The following is a 16,868-nucleotide window of genomic DNA, read 5'->3' as shown; positions in this document are numbered from 1 at the left end:
GCTTCCTGCCCCTCCCGGCTTCCTCTGCCCAATACCAGGCAGGGCGGGGGGCAGAGGGGAGTCTGGGTGGAGGGGGAGAGGGCTCTCGGTTTAGTTGCCTCCCTCCACGTCCCGCGAGGCCTGACCTCCGCTCGCCCACCCTCTGCGCGGCGGGTGGCGCAGCCCCAGCCCGCGGCCCCGGCCCCCCGGGCGGCGCGGCAGGGGACGGGTTAAACTGCGCAGGGACCGCCGCGTGCGGGGCGAGGGGGAGCCCCGGGTGGGGGAGGCGCGGCCGGCTGTGCGGAGCCCCGCGCAGGGGCGGGGAGGGAGGGGAGAGGAGGGGAGGGGAGGGGAGCGGAGGGGAGGGGAGGGGAGGGGGCGGCCGCGGCGCGGGGGCGGGGCGGCGGGAAGCGGGGCGGCGGCGCCGAGAGCGGGAGGGAGCCGCAGCCGCAGCAAGGCCGGCGGGCGGGAGCGCACAGAGGTGGCGCGGCCCGGCCGGGTGCGGGATCCGTGCCGCGGGTCCCAAGAGTGAGTGAGCGAGAGCGGGCGGGGCGCCGGGCAGAAGAGGGCCCGGCCCCCACGGGCGCCCCCCTCCCCCAGGGCAGCGCAGGCGGGCTGGGGGCGGCGGGAAGGTTGGTGGGTGCGGAGTCTGCGGCCGGGGTCCGGGAGGGAGGGGAGAGCCGGAGCGCCCTGGACAACCCGCGGGAGGGGGCGGCAGCCGCGGGGCATCCCGCTCTCCCCAGCCACGTTTCAGCGGGACCTTCTTCCACGGACCCCCCCATTTGACAGATGAGAAAATTGAGGCTCCGAGAGGCCAAGTGACTCTCAAGGTCACACAGCGAGGCAGCGGCAGAGCTAGACGGGGGTTGGCTCTGGGTGGTTCCTAGGAAAAGTCCGCCAGAGAACTCAGTAGGGGGGTCCACCTCCAGCCCAGGGGAGTTTGTGTAGGGGCGGGGTACCTTTTTGTGGGGCCAGGCTCTGGCAGCGTCGGAGGATGAGGGGTGTCAGGGCGTTGCGGCTGCAGAGCTCGTCCTGGACTGCGGATGAAGGGGGGGCAGCGGAATGGGCGTGTGTGCGCACCCATGGGGGGGTGTGCATGTGTGGGAGTGTACATACGTGTAGGTGCACTGTCTTGTGTGCGCGCACGTGTGCGATTCCAGCGCCTCTATGGGTGCGGAACTACAGGCTGGCTCGAGTGGGCTGCACGTCCGGGACCTGGTCCCATCAACGGGTTTGCATTTTGGGCTGGAAGGCTGGGTATGTGTGCCCCAGGGTTCCTTCCTGCAGGTGTGCGGGGGGTGAGTGCCATTGTACGTATCTGACGGAGGACGGAGGCAAGTGCCTGAGGCTCGCGTGTGTGAATGTGTGGGGTGGTGTCTTACACCCTAATGCGGGCCCCTGGCCTCGGGTATAGAATGAGTGTGTGTCCCTAGCGTGGGTGCGTAAGACCCTGCGGGTGACTAGAGTTGCCTGCATTCTCCACCCCTCATGGCGCTAGCGCCCCCTTCTGGGCACCCTACTCCGTGTGCTCCGAAGGTGGCCGGCCCCGGTGCGCTCACAGCTCGGCTGTGCCGCAAGGAGCCTGGGTCAGGAACTCCGGCTGGGGAGGGAGATGGTCTGAAGGGCTGAGCCAGGACCCCCGGGGCCTTCACTGGGGAGGTGGCTCGGGAGCGCGCGGTTCCCAGGCTCAGGCTTCCAGCTGACGCGTCTCGGCCGCAGCGGGCTCCCCCCACCCCCCACCCCCCACCCCCCGCCCCGCCCCAGGAATGTTCTGCGCTTCAGCTCGCCTCCCCAAGGGCAGGCCCCTGGGGGCTGCCGCAGCCCCGCCTCTCCTCCCCGGGAGCCCGGGAGGGGGCGATGCGGGCAGGACGCCTGGGTTCCTCCCTCCCTCCCATCCCAGGGAGAAATTCCTCCGAGGTCCCCTCAGGCTCTGGGTTCCCAAAATAACCCTGCGGGGGAAGGGAGGCAGTGGAGGGCGGGAAGCGGGAGGGGCGCGGAGCCGAGCGCGGGGTGCTGCAGGTGCCTCGGGGGAGAGGACGCGAGGAGAACAGGGCCTACGGGGGCTGGGGCACAAACCGGTCCCCGGAGTCCGGCTCGCCCAGATCCCCGGGGAGCCCCTCCGCCTTCCCGCGCCTCCGAGGGAGAGCCGGAAGCCTCTCGGCGGGTCGGTTTCCCAACTGGTGGGTTGCACCATCCCGGGCCGGACCGTTTAACCCCGGGAGTGGCCGCGGCGGCCGACTCCGCCCCTGCCCAGCAGGGGGCGTGCCCGCCCCGCCCGGGGCCCGCCCGCCCGGGGCCTCGCCCCCCGCCCCGCGCCGGCCCCTCCGCAGACTCCCTCTTTGCCTCTCCCGGGACAGGGTCCGGCCCGAGCCCCGCGGGAGGCCCAGAGTGCAGCGTGACCTCGCCCACCCGCGCCGGCGGCCATGGCGGGCGCTCTGGACCTGGACAAGGGCTGCACCGTGGAGGAGCTGCTCCGCGGCTGCATCGAAGCCTTCGGTGAGTGGCACGGGAGGGCACCCTCAGCCTGAGCCCAGCCCGAGCCTGGGGCGGGGCCCCTGCCTCCCACGACAGACCCTCGGCCTAGACCCACGCAGTTCCGCACCCTGCCACCTTTTTAACGAAAGCCTGCTCTTCATCACAGGGTGGAGAGGGATCCACGCGCTTCAGACAGATAAAATGTTTCCCTTCCCTAGTGTGCTGGCGTTGAAGGAAGGGAGGGGTCCCCAGACTCTGGCACGCGAAGAGCATTATCTGTCTTCCCGGAGGATCCGGAGGAACTCTCTATCTCTGGCCTGGGAGCTGTTTCCGGCTGATGGGGGGCGGCTTCTCTGGTGAAGGGGTGCCCCTTCCCCCAAGCACTCAGGAAATGACCTCTGGATTCCTGACCCCAGGGAACCCAGACTTCTTCCGCCCCAGCTGGTTCCCCTCGGGACGATGGGCCGGATCGGATGCTCCCCCTCTCCGGTTCTTCTTCGGATCCTGCCTCATCCCTCTCCCTCCTCCCTACCTTTTCTCTCTAATCTGCCTCTTGGTTTCAGAGTCCTGGGAAAGCAGGTGATGGGCGGGGGGCCAGAGATCCAGCGGGCTCTGGGGTAGGCTTGAGGGACCCCAGCTACGGGCCGAAGGGCCAACTCGCTTCTCTCTGACCCCTCGGAGTTAGATGACTCCGGGAAGGTGCGGGACCCGCAGCTGGTGCGCATGTTTCTCATGATGCACCCTTGGTACATCCCTTCCTCTCAGCTGGCGGCAAAGCTGCTCCACATATATCCTTCCCGGGCCTCACCACGGCCCTGCAGTCCCAGTCCATGAGGGAGCGTGGCTGCCCAGCCCAGGCCAAGATTGGGCTTCGCTCCTAGAGCGTGGGCCGCTCCTGCGTCCTAGAGTTCAGGGCAGCCTCTCTAGGCGGCCTAGGCTCCACCCCTCTCCTCCTCCCGACTCAGGCCTCGCCCCTTCCCGCCCCCTCCCCACCTGGGCTTTGCTCTTCTGCTCCCTACAGTAGAAGACCTGTCCCTACTCCCAGCCCAGGTCCCTCCTCCGGCCTCTCTCTCAGAACCCAGGCCATGCTTTCAGCCACCCCCAGAACCTAGCGCCCTCCTCAAGTTCACCCCACATCCCCGCCTTCAGCCCCTTTCCGACAGGCCCGTCCCAGATCCCACCCCCAGCATTTCTCCTAGGTCGGGGCTCAGTCCTCAGCCTCCCTCCAGAATTCTAGACCCTTTCCCTGCTTCCCTTTCTAGAATTAGTCTCCATTCTTTTTTTTTTTTTTTTCTAAATTTTATTTATTTATTCATGAGAGACACAGAGAGGGAGGCAGAGACATAGGCAGAGGGAGAAGCAGGCTCCATGCAGGGAGCCTGACACCCGACTGGATCCCAGGACCCCAAGATCACGGGCGGAAGGCAGGTGCTCAACCACTGAGCCACCCAGGCATCCCAGTCTCCATTCTGTATTTCCTTAACTCTCCTTCACCTATCAACAATCCCGGAAGGATAACTCCAATTCGCTGCAGGTGAAAACGTGCCACCTGGTCAGGTGAGTCTTCCTTTTGGGGCTCTGTCTCCTCCTCTTGCTCCCTTTGCTCAGGCTTCAGACTGGCCTGAAGGAGAGGAAAGGGACTGTTCTGGGAGTTGCTCATGTAGGTTTGAGCCCCGGCTCTGTCCATGGTGGGCCTGCTGCTGCAGGGCGTGCCTTCCTGGTCTGGGCCTGGGTATTCTAATCTGCCCAGTGGGTGTGGGGAAGGAATGAGACAGCAAGTGGGGGGACCACAGTTTGGGGCTCTTTCCCCCTCCCTGGGGAGCTCCAGCCCCTCGGGGATGGTGGGGGAAGGGCTGCCTTGGGTGATAATGAGTTTCCAGCAGGTACTGGATCTCAGCATTCCCAGCAGAGTTTGACTTGAACCCTGAGCTCGCTGAGCAGATCAAGGAGCTGAAGGCTCTGCTAGACCAAGAAGGGAACCGGCGCCACAGCAGCCTCATTGACATCGAGAGCGTGTGCGTGGGGGCAAGCTTGAGAGCTGGGGAGGGCACTTGGCATCCCACACCATCTGTGCTTAATAAATGTTTATTGAGTTGAATGCGTGAGGGTCATGTCACTGTCTTGCTTAAAAACCTCTGGCTCCCTGTCACCTTCACAATGTCTAGGCTGAGGATTAAGGCCTCTGATGGTCTCTGGCCAGTTTTCCTGTCTCATCTTCTACAGCCCCCTCCCATCCCATGCACTTCATCCCGCAGCTACACCACTGGTCTGCTCACCGATCTCCAGTCTTGCATCCCTTCCCACCATGGTGCTCTGCTCAGCTCGGTCCCCTTGCCTGCCTCTCTGTGTTGTAAAGACTCTGCTCAAGTATGGAGTGTCTGTGGGCTCACAGGTCTTCCAGGGCAGAATTTGTCATTCCCTCCTGTGTCCCACCCATGGCACTTGGTGCAGACGCCATCAAAAGACCTGTATCCGTGCCATGCTGTTTTGTGATTGTTTCTGTGTCTGTCTTCCCCAGTAGACTGTGAGCTCCTCAAGGGCAGGAAATGTGTCTTGCTCATCTCTCTACCCCCAGCACCTAGCACAGTGCTGAGTGCCTGAGCAGGGGGAGATAGCGGGAGTTGCTGGGGGAGATAGTGGGAGTTGCTGGGGATGGGTGCATCGGTGTCTGGCACGGTGCCTCAGACTGTGTGGGTCCTCAGTCAGCTTGCGTGGTGTGTCTGCGTGAGTGTGGGGGTCCTAAGGGATGGGGTATCTCCAGCAAAGGGCTCATTGCCCTTGCCTCACTTCCCAGCCCCACCTACAAGTGGAAGCGGCAGGTGACCCAGCGGAACCCTGTAGCACAGAAAAAACGAAAGATGTCCCTATTGTTCGACCACCTGGAACCCTTGGAACTAGCAGAGCATCTCACCTACTTAGAGTATCGCTCCTTCTGCAAGATCCTGGTGCGGCCCAAGGGCCTTTGGTCCAGGGTGGAGTTTGGGCTGGGGGGGTATTGGCCCTAGGAGGAACAGGGTTAGGGTATGGGGTGGGTTGGGGGTTTCAGGGTAACCAATGAAGGGCAGCTGGAGGGTGAGGAGTGGCCATCTGTGGGGGGAGGGGCCTGCAGGGGCTGAGGCCTCTCCTGCCCCCAGTTTCAGGACTATCACAGTTTTGTGACTCATGGCTGCACCGTGGACAACCCCGTCCTGGAGAGATTCATCTCCCTCTTCAACAGTGTCTCACAGTGGGTGCAGCTTATGATTCTCAGCAAGCCCACTGCCCCTCAGCGTGCCCTGGTCATCACGCACTTTGTCCACGTGGCAGAGGTGCTTTCCCCTCCCTCTTCCCCAAGCACCCTGGTGGGGGAGGGGGTTGTGGGGCAGTAGGGTGAGGCCCTCCTTTCCACTCACCCACTGCCTCCTCTCCGGAAAAGCCGGGCCAAATCCTGGGCCTGTTCAATGACTCACTGCCTTCCCCCTCCTCATTTGCACCCCCACAGAAGCTGCTTCACTTGCAGAACTTCAACACTCTGATGGCCGTGGTCGGAGGCCTGAGCCACAGCTCCATCTCCCGCCTCAAGGAGACTCACAGTCATGTTAGCTCTGAGACCATTAAGGTGCCTGGGATAGTGGGGCTCATGGTGTGGTGGTGGTCAGGGGAAGAACCTCATCAAGCCCTGGGCCCAGTTTCCCAGGTCTGGCCTCCCTGAGAACTCCTGGTAGTGTTGGGGGCTGTGCACTCCTGCCCCCATTTGACAGATATGGAAACTGAGGCTCAGAGGGGTTCAGTACTTTTCACAGGTTACACAGTGAGAGTGGCAGAGTAGGGGCTCACAGGGCTGCCTGACCCCAAAGTTTGTGCTTTTCTCCTCCTTTTACTCATTTTTTTTTAACATATTGGGTGATGTATGTATAGAGATGTATATAAAGCATATGTAGAGATTAAAGAAAAGTTATAAAGAAAACGCTTGTGTAACTACCACCCAGGTCTGAGAAATAGAACATTGCCAGCCCCCGAAGCTCCCAGCACCTTAGAACATAACTCCCTCCCCATCAGAGGTAACCAATGCTATGACTTTCGTAATGATGACGGCCTTGCTCTTCTTTATAGCTTTACCACTTACGTATGAATCTCAAAGCAATATGGGATTTTTGTCGCCTGTTTTTGGATCTTCTATGAATGGAACTCTGTTGTATGTTATTTTATGTCTTGCTTCTTTCAGTTTTACGTTCTGTTACTTAGAGCAGTTGTTCATTCAGTTCTGTTGCCGTATAATATTTTATTCTAAGTCTACCGCAATGGATATAGCTACTCTACCATTGAACATCTGGAGGTCTTCCCAGTTTGGGCTGTTACAATCGACACAGCTAGAAACGTTCTTCTGGATCTTTGTCGTGTGCTGCTTGCCTTCCTGAGCCTCAGTTTCTTTTCCTGTTAAATGTTGATGATATTCCATGCCCCAGCCTGGTGTAGAGGTGTGGTCCTTGGCAGTGGGTGTTCCCTTGAGCTCATGACCCCTGAACTCTGACCCCTGGGGCTAAGGGAGACAGTACAGTGCTGGGGGACAGTGAGGGAAGATTTTCAACCTTTCACCCATCCCTGACTCTGACTCCTCATCCTCTCCTATGTTTCCAGGGCTGCGGGGGAAGGGCAGTTGAGCCAGTGATGTGTGTATGTGTGTGTGACCCTCTGCCTTTTGCCTCCCCTCCCCAGCTCTGGGAAGGTCTGACAGAACTAGTGACGGCCACGAGCAACTATGGCAACTACCGGCGCCGGCTGGCAGCCTGTGTGGGTTTCCGCTTTCCTATCCTGGGTGTACACCTCAAGGACCTGGTGGCTCTGCAGCTGGCACTGCCTGACTGGCTGGACCCTGCCCGGACCCGACTTAATGGGGCCAAGATGAAGCAGCTCTTCAGCATCCTGGAGGAGCTGGCCATGGTGACCAGCCTTCGGCCACCAGTGCAGGCCAACCCTGATCTGCTGAGCCTACTCACGGTGAGGGGTTGGGAGCAGGGATGCTGGGGGGCCGGGCAGCAGGGCGGACAACCATATACCTGGTTTTAGATTTATGCAAGGCTGTGGATTTGGTCTTGAGTTCTAGGTTCTGATCAAGGAACTGAGATCCAGCCTGGGCTCCAGGGTTTGGAGTGGACTCTGAGATGAGTTCCAGGCTCCAAATGGGGCTATGGACTAAGGTCTGATTTTGAGGCTGGTATGTGGGCTTTTTGTGCTGAGCTTGAAGCTGGGCCTGGGTCCTGGGTTGAGTTCCTGGGAATGGGTTATATTGAAGGCTTAGGGTCCAGCTCTGGGTTCTGGATGCAGGGTGGTTTCTAAATATGGTCTTTTTTTTTTTTTTTTTTAAGATTTTATTTATTTATTCATGAGGATGCAGAGATATAGGCAGAGGGAGAAGCAGGCTTCCTGCAGGGAGCCTGATGTGAGACTCTATCCCAGGACCCTGGGATCACGATCTGAGCCAAAGGCAGATGCTCAACCACTGAGCCACCCAGGCATCCCTCTAAACATGGTCTTGAGCTCTTAGAAAAGACCTGGGATTGGTCTTGGACTTGGTTTTGGGGTCTATGATGAGAGTAGGTTCTAGTCGATCTGGACTAGGTTCTAGACATAGAGCAGGGGCTTGAGTTTTGGGTCTAGTGTGAATTCTTAGTTGTTTCCAGGCTCTGGGCTGGGATCGGGATTGAAATCTGAGTGGGATTCTGGATGCTGGGTTGGGTTCTAGGTTGGGGCTTAATCTCAGAGCTCTTGGCTATGTTCTGACCTAGATTCTTGGCTGGATTCTTGGCAATCCAGCCAAGAATTGTGCTCCAGGTTTGGGCCAAGGTGTGGGTGCTGGTTCTTGTGCTAGGCTGGTGTGTGGTTGCTGGCTCAATCTCTTGACACTGAGATCATGACTGGAGGCGAAATCCAGGCTGCACACTTAACTGATGGAGCCACTCAGGCGCCCTTCTAGGGTGTTTTCTAAGCTGGCCTTTGTCCTGAGTCTAGCATCTGGACTGGGTTCCAGGCTGAGTTGTGACCTCTAGGTGGACCTATGACCCTGGGCTCTGGACAGTGGGCTCCTGAGGACAGCAGGGGCAGTGGGTGTGATCAGACCTGTGTGTCCCAGGTATCTCTGGATCAGTATCAGACAGAGGATGAACTCTACCAGCTGTCCCTGCAGCGGGAGCCACGCTCCAAGTCCTCGGTGAGATAGGGAATCCCTGCTTCCTAACTCTGCCTAATGTCTTCCTCCCCTACTTCTGCCCTTCCTGAAAATCCCAGGACGGGAGGGTAAGCAGAGCTCTCAGAGGCTACCTCACCTCTCTAGCTTGTTGGGCAGGCAGGCTCCCTTCTCCCCATGGCCTCCCCGCTCCTCTCCCCTGGGCTCTGGCCTCCCTCCCTCTGACTCTCACTCAGTCTTGATCATCCCTGTAGCCAACCAGCCCCACAAGCTGCACCCCACCTCCCCGGCCCCCAGTTCTGGATGAGTGGACCTCAGCTGCCAAACCCAAGCTGGACCAGGCACTCCTGGTGGAACACATCGAGAAGATGGTGGAGGTAAGACTGTGGTAGCCAGCTTTGGCCCCTGAGCAGTTGGGAGACAGGTCGGTAGTGGTCAGTGAAGAGTGGTTTTGCCAGGCCACTACCCCCGGATTGATACCAGTGCCATGTTCAAAGGCCAGCGCTCCCTCCCAGAAGGCAAGGGGCATAGCCAGTGGGTGGGGTTGGGGGTAGGGGCGTGAAAGAGGGAGATAAAGTGGGAGATGGAGAGCCACTCACGTCTGAGACACCCTTCCTGACATGGACTGAGAACGTGGGCAGGACGTGGCTGTGCCTGTTTTATTTTGCCTCGTGTGTCCCTCTGTGTGCTCCAGTCTGTGTTCCGGAACTTTGACGTCGATGGGGATGGCCACATCTCACAGGAAGAGTTCCAGATCATCCGTGGGAACTTCCCTTACCTCAGCGCCTTTGGGGACCTCGACCAGAACCAGTGAGGAGAGCTGGGGGCTGGGGGAGCGGGAAGGCAGGCTCACTTCCCCTCCGTGTCAGCTTCCTCCTGTGCAAGATGAGGCCACTAAACCAGATGATCTCGGCAGAGGAAGCTACCAATGTGGGGAGGGGCTCTCATCTCAGGGGAGAGGCTGCCGGCTGTGGAGGCACAGGTTACCCCACTTGTTCAGATGGGGGGGTTCCACCTGAAGCTTGCAAAGACTGGCCTGGGGACAGAAGTGCTGCTTTACTTGTGGAGCTCATAGCTGGCAAAAAGTGTGGGCAAGTTCAATTCCTGGGTAGCCTGTTTTAATGAATAGAAAAGAAAGGCCTGTAATTAGCAGCACCCACGTACTTATCAACAATTCACATATTGACAATTTGGACAAACAGCTGGTTCTCTGAAGTAGGTTGGACATGTCCCCCACAACCATGTTTCATATCCTTGTTTTGCTGAACTCTAGTCAAAATTTTTAGTCCGACTCGGGTCGAGTTATATTTTAATGTTACTCATATTTCAAAAATCTGTTGTTTTTTTTTCATATTGCAAAACTCCGTGGTGAAAAAGAAATCCAGGTAGTAAAATAGATTTATAGTGAACAAAGCCCATGAATGAAGTAAGAAGTGAAAGTTCCCTTTTTCCTCTCTGATCTTTCCTATCAGGAGAGGTTATATTATCTTTAGCAACATGTTAGCAGTGTTACTGGCTTGGCAACACTGTATCCTTCCAGTCTTTTTCTTTTCTCCAAGCTTGTACAAGTTGATTTTGTTTGTCTGGGTCTGTTCCGTGGACAAACAGGAGTATCCTATACATCTGGCTCTGCCCATGGTGCTGGTTGTAGTTGCTTTGTTTCTGCTTCTAAGAACTGAGACCGAGTTCTAGGTTAGGTCCCTGGGTTGGTGGGTGGATTTTTTTCCCAGGTCCCATTTTCAGTAAGGGGTCAGCCCTTGGAGACCTTGGATATAGCTTCACGCAGGGGTTTCAGCCTTAACTCTCCACCTTCTGCATGCCCCAAGCCTCGTGCCCAGCTCATCTGGGTATCAAAACGCAGCACCTGGCTCACTGTGGGGTGGGGGGACCAGCACCCCCCCTCCAAGGGCAGCCTCAGCATCTGCTCCTCACTCCCTGTCTCAGCTTGAAGCTTGCTCTTTGTTTCTGTAACCCGGGGATTACCATTTCTTTCTCGAAAACTCACCTGTGCATTTAAAGCAAATCTGGATGTATTTTAACTAGGATCTATGTATTTGTAGCAGTAGGGTTTTCAGGTTTTTGTGTCATTGTTGTTTTTTAATCACTGTCTCGGTAGAACTGCACATCTTGTTTTTTTTGCTTTTGTTTTTGTTTCCCACTTAACCCTTTACCATGGACAGCTTTCCATGCTGCTTCATGCAGAACGACCTCATTCTTTAGAATGGTTGCAGTGGATCCCACTATGTAGCTGGGCCTTCATTTGCCTCACTATTCTCCTGCTGATGGACATGTAGACTGTTCCCAGTTTTTCGCTATTAATATACGCCATGCTGCTGTGAACATCTTTGTACCAATGCACTCAGGCCACTATTTCTGTAGGAGAAATTCCTAGAAGTGGGATAATTGGATCAAAAGATATGCACATTCTAAATTAGGAGAGAGACTGCCAAAGTGACCTCAGGCAAGGTTGTGCTGGCTTGCACCCCCATCAGCAGTGAACAAGTGCCCATTTCCCAACTTCCTTGCCAACAGTGGACGGTATAATAAGCTTTACAATTTTGTCAGTCTAATTGGCAAATGGTGTCTTGGTTAAATTTGAATCTCTTCAATACTAGTGGGGGTAGGATATCTTTTCATATGTTTATTGGCCTCTTATATTTCTTCTGTGGACTGCCTGTTCATATTCTTTGTCCATTATTCCACTGGATTTGTTGGTCTTTTTCTCATCGAATTTCAGAATCTCTGTTAATGGATATTAACCCTTTGCTGTTGAACGTGTTCGCAAATATTTTCTCCCAGTCTGTCATTTATGTTGTCTTTTGCCATATAAAATTTTTTAAAAATGTCGTGTGCTCAGTATGTCAGTCTTTTCCTTTATGGCTTCTCCAATGTGTGTTATGTGTAGAAAGACCCTCATCTCCTGGAAATTACAAAGATATTCTCTTACACCTTTTCAGATACTTTGATAATTTTATCTTTTTTACATTAGCGTTCTCAGTTCAGTGAGGAATCTAGGGTGATATTTTTTTGTAAATGGCCAGTGGGCCCCCAATGCCCTATTGAACTGAAGGATCACCGGGATCACATCATGGACCCCCACATATAATGGGCAGGAACTTCCAACAATGACCAGCCCTGACAGAAACAGTTCCTGGTGGCCCAGGACCTGTTAATGACACAGACACTATTGTAAATGCTTCATATATGCTGCCTCACTTAATCCTCGCAAAAACTCCCTGAGGCACAGGGATGATCACAATCCGCATTTGTAGAAGAAGAAACTGAGGCACAGGGAGATTAACTATCCCAAAGGTCACACAGCCAGGAAGCAGCAGACCAGAACTTGAACTGTGGTCTGTATCCAGAGCATGTGGTCACTCTTTCCCTAAAATGTGTTGATGGGTGAGAAAAGGGTTCTGTGGGAAGCCCTGGATTATGTGGGGAACCCTGAGCGCAGGTGTCTTTCTGGCATTCACTCACATGACAGTGAGACCCAGGCGGCTTTTTCGAATCTTGCCTGGTCCTGGAGCTCATCAGAAATCTCTTAATTCTCAGGGCTCCCAACTGGTGTTCCAAAGAGCTCACTTTGGAAAACAAAGTGGGAAAGTGCACAGCCCTTTTAGTTAGTATCCACGCCAAGTGTGTAAAGTGGGCAGGACAGGAATTACGATTGCCATTTTTGTGGTGAGGAAACCCGGGGAGAGTGACTTACCCAAGACCTCACAAGTAGTTAGTATCGGCCCCCACTCACCCCCTCACTCCAAGCATCTGCCTGCCTTCGGCTAGCGTTCTCTCTCCTGCACCGGGAGTTCAAAATCAGGAGTGGGGTGAGGATCTTTTCTTTGGTAGGGAGGTTCCCAGTGGGATGGATTAGGCCGGTGGTGGGTGGTCCCCGGGGGAGGGCCCCCCCCTGAGGCGCTCCCCTTCCCCCGACAGGGATGGCTGCATCAGCAGGGAGGAGATGGTCTCTTACTTCCTGCGCTCCAGCTCGGTGCTGGGCGGCCGCATGGGCTTCGTGCACAACTTCCACGAGAGCAGCTCCCTGCGCCCGGTTGCCTGCCGCCACTGCAAGGCCCTGGTGAGCCCCCGCCCCAGCCACGCCCCTCGGCCCCGGCCCCCGGCCCCGCCCGCCCCTGGCCCCGCCCCGGCCCCGCCCCTGCCGAGCCTGCTTAGCTGGGGCCGACCTCCCTAATTCCGCCTGCGTCTCCTCTCGGGGTGCTGCGCCTACTAGCCAGCTCCGGGGGGCCCGAAAGCACCAGGGTCAGTGCCAGCCCCTGCCCTTGAGAAGGAAGACGTAGAGTCATTAGCCCTAAAGACCTCTTCCCCAGCACGGCCCTCTCCTCTATTTCAGATCCTGGGCATCTACAAGCAGGGCCTCAAATGCCGAGGTGAGCAGGGCTGGTGGGCTGAATTTGGGGGGAAGAGTTACTCTCTGGGTAGGGACCCTTTTTGTGTGTGTGGGGGAGCAATTGCGGAGCAGCGAAGTACCTTGCAGCCAGAGAGGCACGATAATTGTATTGAAGTGGGGGGTAGCCTTCAGTGGCCTTTTATTTTGGTGAGCCAGCGGCCCAGGAACAGAACTCTGGAGAGGGCTTGGCCCTGCGGGCAGGATGAAGAGAGCACTGTGGAAAGAGATTCTCATTTTGGTGGGGGGGGGAGGGCTGCTCAGGAGCAGAAGATACTGGGGAGAGGGGCCTGCTAGAGAACCAGGTGGAGGGTGTTCTGACCAACGCCTGGCCGGCCTCCCCATCTGCCTCCCCCAGCCTGCGGTGTGAACTGCCACAAACAGTGTAAAGACCGTCTGTCGGTTGAATGCCGGCGCCGGGCACAGAGTGTGAGTCTGGAGGGGTCTGCACCCTCACCCTCACCCACCCATCACCGGGCCTTCAGCTTCTCCCTGCCCCGCCCAGGTAGGCGAGGCTCCCGGCCTCCAGGTAAGAGGTGATCTCATTGTGTATTGGCCTGTGAGGGGAGGGAGGCAGGGCCATCCTGGCAAAGTATTACCTTATCCAGGAGGGAAACCATTCCAGAGTTTGTAATTCTATTATTTTGGTGGGGACGGTACAAAAAGGTTGAACAGGTAAGGGGGCCAGAGGGTGGCTCAGGAACCCTTGTTCTTCTGAAGCTGAGAGAGGCTAATACAGAAAGAAGAGTAAAAATGAAAGGCTTCAAGAGTCCAATCACAGGAGCACCTGGCTGGCTCAGTCAATAGAGCCCGTGACTCTTGATCTCAGCATAACAAGTTCAAGCCTGATGTTGGGCATAAAGCTTACTTAAAAAAAAAAAAAAAAAAAAAAAAAAAGAAGATTCCAGTCACACTCTTACTTTGTGAAGGGGATTGACATTAGATTGAAGAGGGAATCATGTCAGCCATTTGCTTGCATTTCCCTTTTTGGCTGCTCTGGACACCATTCTGAGAAAAGTCCCTTGCCCTGAAAATCTTTGGTGGCTCTCTTGGGGTCTCTGGTGGTTTTAGGTCAGTTTGCTGAATGATAATTCCCCCAATGATTATTTTGCTGAGAACAGTCTGAGGAACCACATTAAACTGGGGTCTAAGGCAGTTGACCACAACTGTTTGGGTTGGCATAAGTCCTCAAAAATAGAAAAGATGAAACCATTTGCATCGAGCCTTCCAGAAGTGCTGGGGTCTAAGACATGAAACACACAAAACTAACACTTTAAGCAAACTGCACTGACAAATCGGTGGTGGTGAAAAAAGCTGTAGCAGAATGAAACTTGGAAAAAGAGCCTCAAAAATGGGGCCAGTTGGTCATTCAGTGAATTGATTTTTGGTGGATGGGTCTGCTTAGGGATGGGGTGGGGTGCCTCCTGTGAGTGAGGGAAGGGCTGCTGAAGGCACAGGGACCCTGGAGTGACCTCCACCCCCACCTGCTTCCCTGCAGAGATCCGAGAAGAGGAGGTGCAAGCAGTGGAGGACGGTGTATTCGACATCCACTTGTAATGGATGGTGAGTCCTCCCTCCACAGCCTGTGCCACTGAGGGCTGGCGGTATGGGGGAGGAGGCAGTGGGAGGATCAGGGAGACAGGCCCTCTGTCCAAATGGCCCAGGCCAGGTGGACTCCTACTTTTTGGGGGAGGATCTTCCTTACAACCTTTGGTTGTTGTTGTTTTTTCCTTCTCAGTTGTGACTGGATCAAGCACTCCTATCTGCCTTGGAGAAAAGACTTGGACCAGAGCAGGAAGCCTGGGGTGCTGGGGCAGCAGGCTGGGGCTGGGGGGTGGGGTGTGAGGGTGGCATGCAGCTGGAGGTTGGGCCAGGGCTGGCGTCCCTAAGGTTGTACAGACTCTTGTGAATATTTGTATTTTCCAGATGGAATAAAAAGGCCCGTGTAATTAACCTAGACTGGCAGATCCTAGAATCTTCATGGGGGGGAGGCAGGGTGGGGGCGGGGAACTGCGATCATAGGGACTAGAGTGTTGGAGTCTAGAACTTTGTAGTCAGAGAATCTTGGGAGATCAGGAATCTCATGTATTGGGACTAGAATTGGGGGGTAGAACTTTAGAAGCAAAAAACCTTGGAACATAACAATTTGGGGAACTGGTGGTCGTGTATAACCACAGCCTTCAGCCTATAGCTGAAATTCCTTTACTTGACAGGTGACCTCTCAGCCCCTGCTTGAATACTTCCAGCAATGGGGACCTCACTGCAGAGAACCATGGGGGAGAGAGGGCAGCCCAGAGTGCCTGCGGGTAGGGGAGAGATGGGGGCGGGGCCTCAGGCAGCCCAGGCCCCAGGAGCCCCTGCTGGGCTTGCAGGCCTTAGGGTGGGGGCTGCACTCCTTAGGCTTGCAGCCTCCTGGCCTAGTGCTGCTGCCAGCCGGAAGGACGGTGACTTCCAGAGGAAATGCATATTGATCCTGCTCTCAGCCTCCTGTGGCTTCTCCCAACCCAGCTCTTCCCTCCTGAGTTTGCAGCACAGAGGTTTTGGGGGTCACCGCTACCTGAAGAAGTCAAAGACCACCTCCAAAGCTGGTGTGGGTGGAGAGGGTGGACTGAAGGTTTTCTAAGGATTCTGAAGCCAGGCCAGGCTCCAGCAGCAGCCCCCCGCAAGAGTGGGAGCTACCTCTTCAACCCCCCTAACCTGTCCTACAGCAGCTGTGGGTTATCCTGGGGGTGGAGGTTTGAGCACCCCAATTCCTACCTGCAAAGCAATGGCCTCAGCCCCTCCCTTGGGGTTCCCTGACTCCATGTCCACCTCTCCCCTTGAAACCCCACTCCTCCTGGGCCACTCCTCACTGAGGTCGCCTCCTCCCCCCTCTTGCAACTTCTCCACTGCAGCACCACCCTCCGTTAGGCCCCCAGCCCTGTCCCCCAGCAGATCCCTCACACTACCCTTCCTCGAGTCCACAGCCCCCTCCTGCCCTTCCCCCTCTGAAGGCTGTAATATCCGTTTCACGATTTGGGGGCTGAGTTGCTATAACAACAGACGGTGATTGTGTTGTGAAGAGCAGCTCCCTCCCAGTGCCGCCGCCTCCCGCGCTGCCTCCATCCCTGCAGCCTGGTCGGCTCCCCTCCCTGCAGCCCTCAGCCCCAGCCTGGCCTCTTCCCAGTGTGCATGTGTGTATGGATATGTGTGCCCAGGTCTGCCCTGCCCAGGGAGTGTAACATGTGACTGTCATCTTATGGTTGCATGTATGAATCTGGTGTATGAGCTTTTACATCGTGTGTGTGCACAGACACACACGCTGAATTTGCTGCATTTTCCTTTCACCTGTGTCCCCGCTGGACTGTGCCTGGGGGAAGGGCCACATTGGGTGGATACCTTTTGGGGAGATGTCTTGAGGTGGTGGGTCCCGATGATGGTGGGTACTCTGAACCTTGGACCTTAACGGGGGAGACATCCCTGTGGCTGGGGGGGAAGGGCAGAAAGTGCAGCAGCTGCCAGGTGACCTTTCCTGCCCTTGATGAGCAAAGGTGGCCCAGGGAGCTGAGGGTGGGGACAGAAGACAGATGCTCATTCTTACATCTGTCCCTGTCCCTTCCCTCTTCCTATCCTGTTTTCTACCCATCTACAAGGGTCTGACAGAGTCTCTGAGTCACTGCACCTGTCTGCTTGCCTATCTGTGCCCTGGTGCGTGGCTGGACCAGTCTGTGTGTGTGCGTGTGCGTGTGTGTGCATGTAGGCTGTAGGGAGAGGAGGAGTGGGGGGATGGGTGGGGCATGGGCTGTGGGGTCAGAGAGGTCATTTCACATCTCCAGGCCCTGACTCAGCAGTTCCCATTCTCTGGTT

At 56.4% G+C, this 16,868-nt stretch overlaps 1 protein-coding gene across 8 annotated transcripts; it reads left to right on the top strand.

The window, feature by feature from the left end:
• Positions 1-383: 383 nt before the first annotated feature.
• On the top strand, positions 384-14,979 carry RASGRP2 (RAS guanyl releasing protein 2). 8 transcript variants are annotated; one of them, XM_072789749.1, is made up of 17 exons: positions 384-507; positions 2,337-2,475; positions 3,140-3,242; positions 3,949-4,011; positions 4,338-4,469; positions 5,249-5,399; positions 5,589-5,762; positions 5,936-6,052; positions 7,150-7,431; positions 8,564-8,641; positions 8,872-8,994; positions 9,312-9,427; positions 12,554-12,695; positions 12,969-13,005; positions 13,381-13,551; positions 14,521-14,585; positions 14,761-14,979. In XM_072789749.1, exons 2-16 carry the CDS (start codon positions 2,403-2,405, stop codon positions 14,577-14,579), a joined length of 1,821 nt encoding a protein of 606 aa, XP_072645850.1. In that variant the 5' UTR covers positions 384-507; positions 2,337-2,402; the 3' UTR covers positions 14,580-14,585; positions 14,761-14,979. The 8 variants fall into 8 exon arrangements, with proteins under 8 accessions (XP_072645850.1, XP_072645846.1, XP_072645848.1 ...); XM_072789745.1 differs by having other exon boundaries at positions 4,335-4,469; XM_072789747.1 differs by lacking the exon at positions 384-507 and adding an exon at positions 624-1,236 and having other exon boundaries at positions 4,335-4,469.
• Positions 14,980-16,868: the final 1,889 nt, after the last annotated feature.

The sequence above is a fragment of the Canis lupus genome, chromosome 21 (genome assembly GCF_048164855.1).
Source record: "Canis lupus baileyi chromosome 21, mCanLup2.hap1, whole genome shotgun sequence".
NCBI classification, from domain to species: domain Eukaryota; kingdom Metazoa; phylum Chordata; class Mammalia; order Carnivora; family Canidae; genus Canis; species Canis lupus.
The sequence above is the reverse complement of the archived record's forward strand: the minus strand, read 5'-3'. Positions and strand labels throughout refer to the sequence as shown.

Excerpts from the sequence above, each read along its gene's own strand:
- RASGRP2 (XM_072789745.1), top strand. The coding sequence starts at position 2,403 with ATGGCGGGCGCTCTGGACCTGGACAAGGGCTGCACCGTGGAGGAGCTG. Across the intron at positions 2,476-3,139 it reads CGGCTGCATCGAAGCCTTCG|ATGACTCCGGGAAGGTGCGG; the intron begins GTGAGTGGCACG and ends CCTCGGAGTTAG. Across the intron at positions 5,763-5,935 it reads ACTTTGTCCACGTGGCAGAG|AAGCTGCTTCACTTGCAGAA; the intron begins GTGCTTTCCCCT and ends GCACCCCCACAG.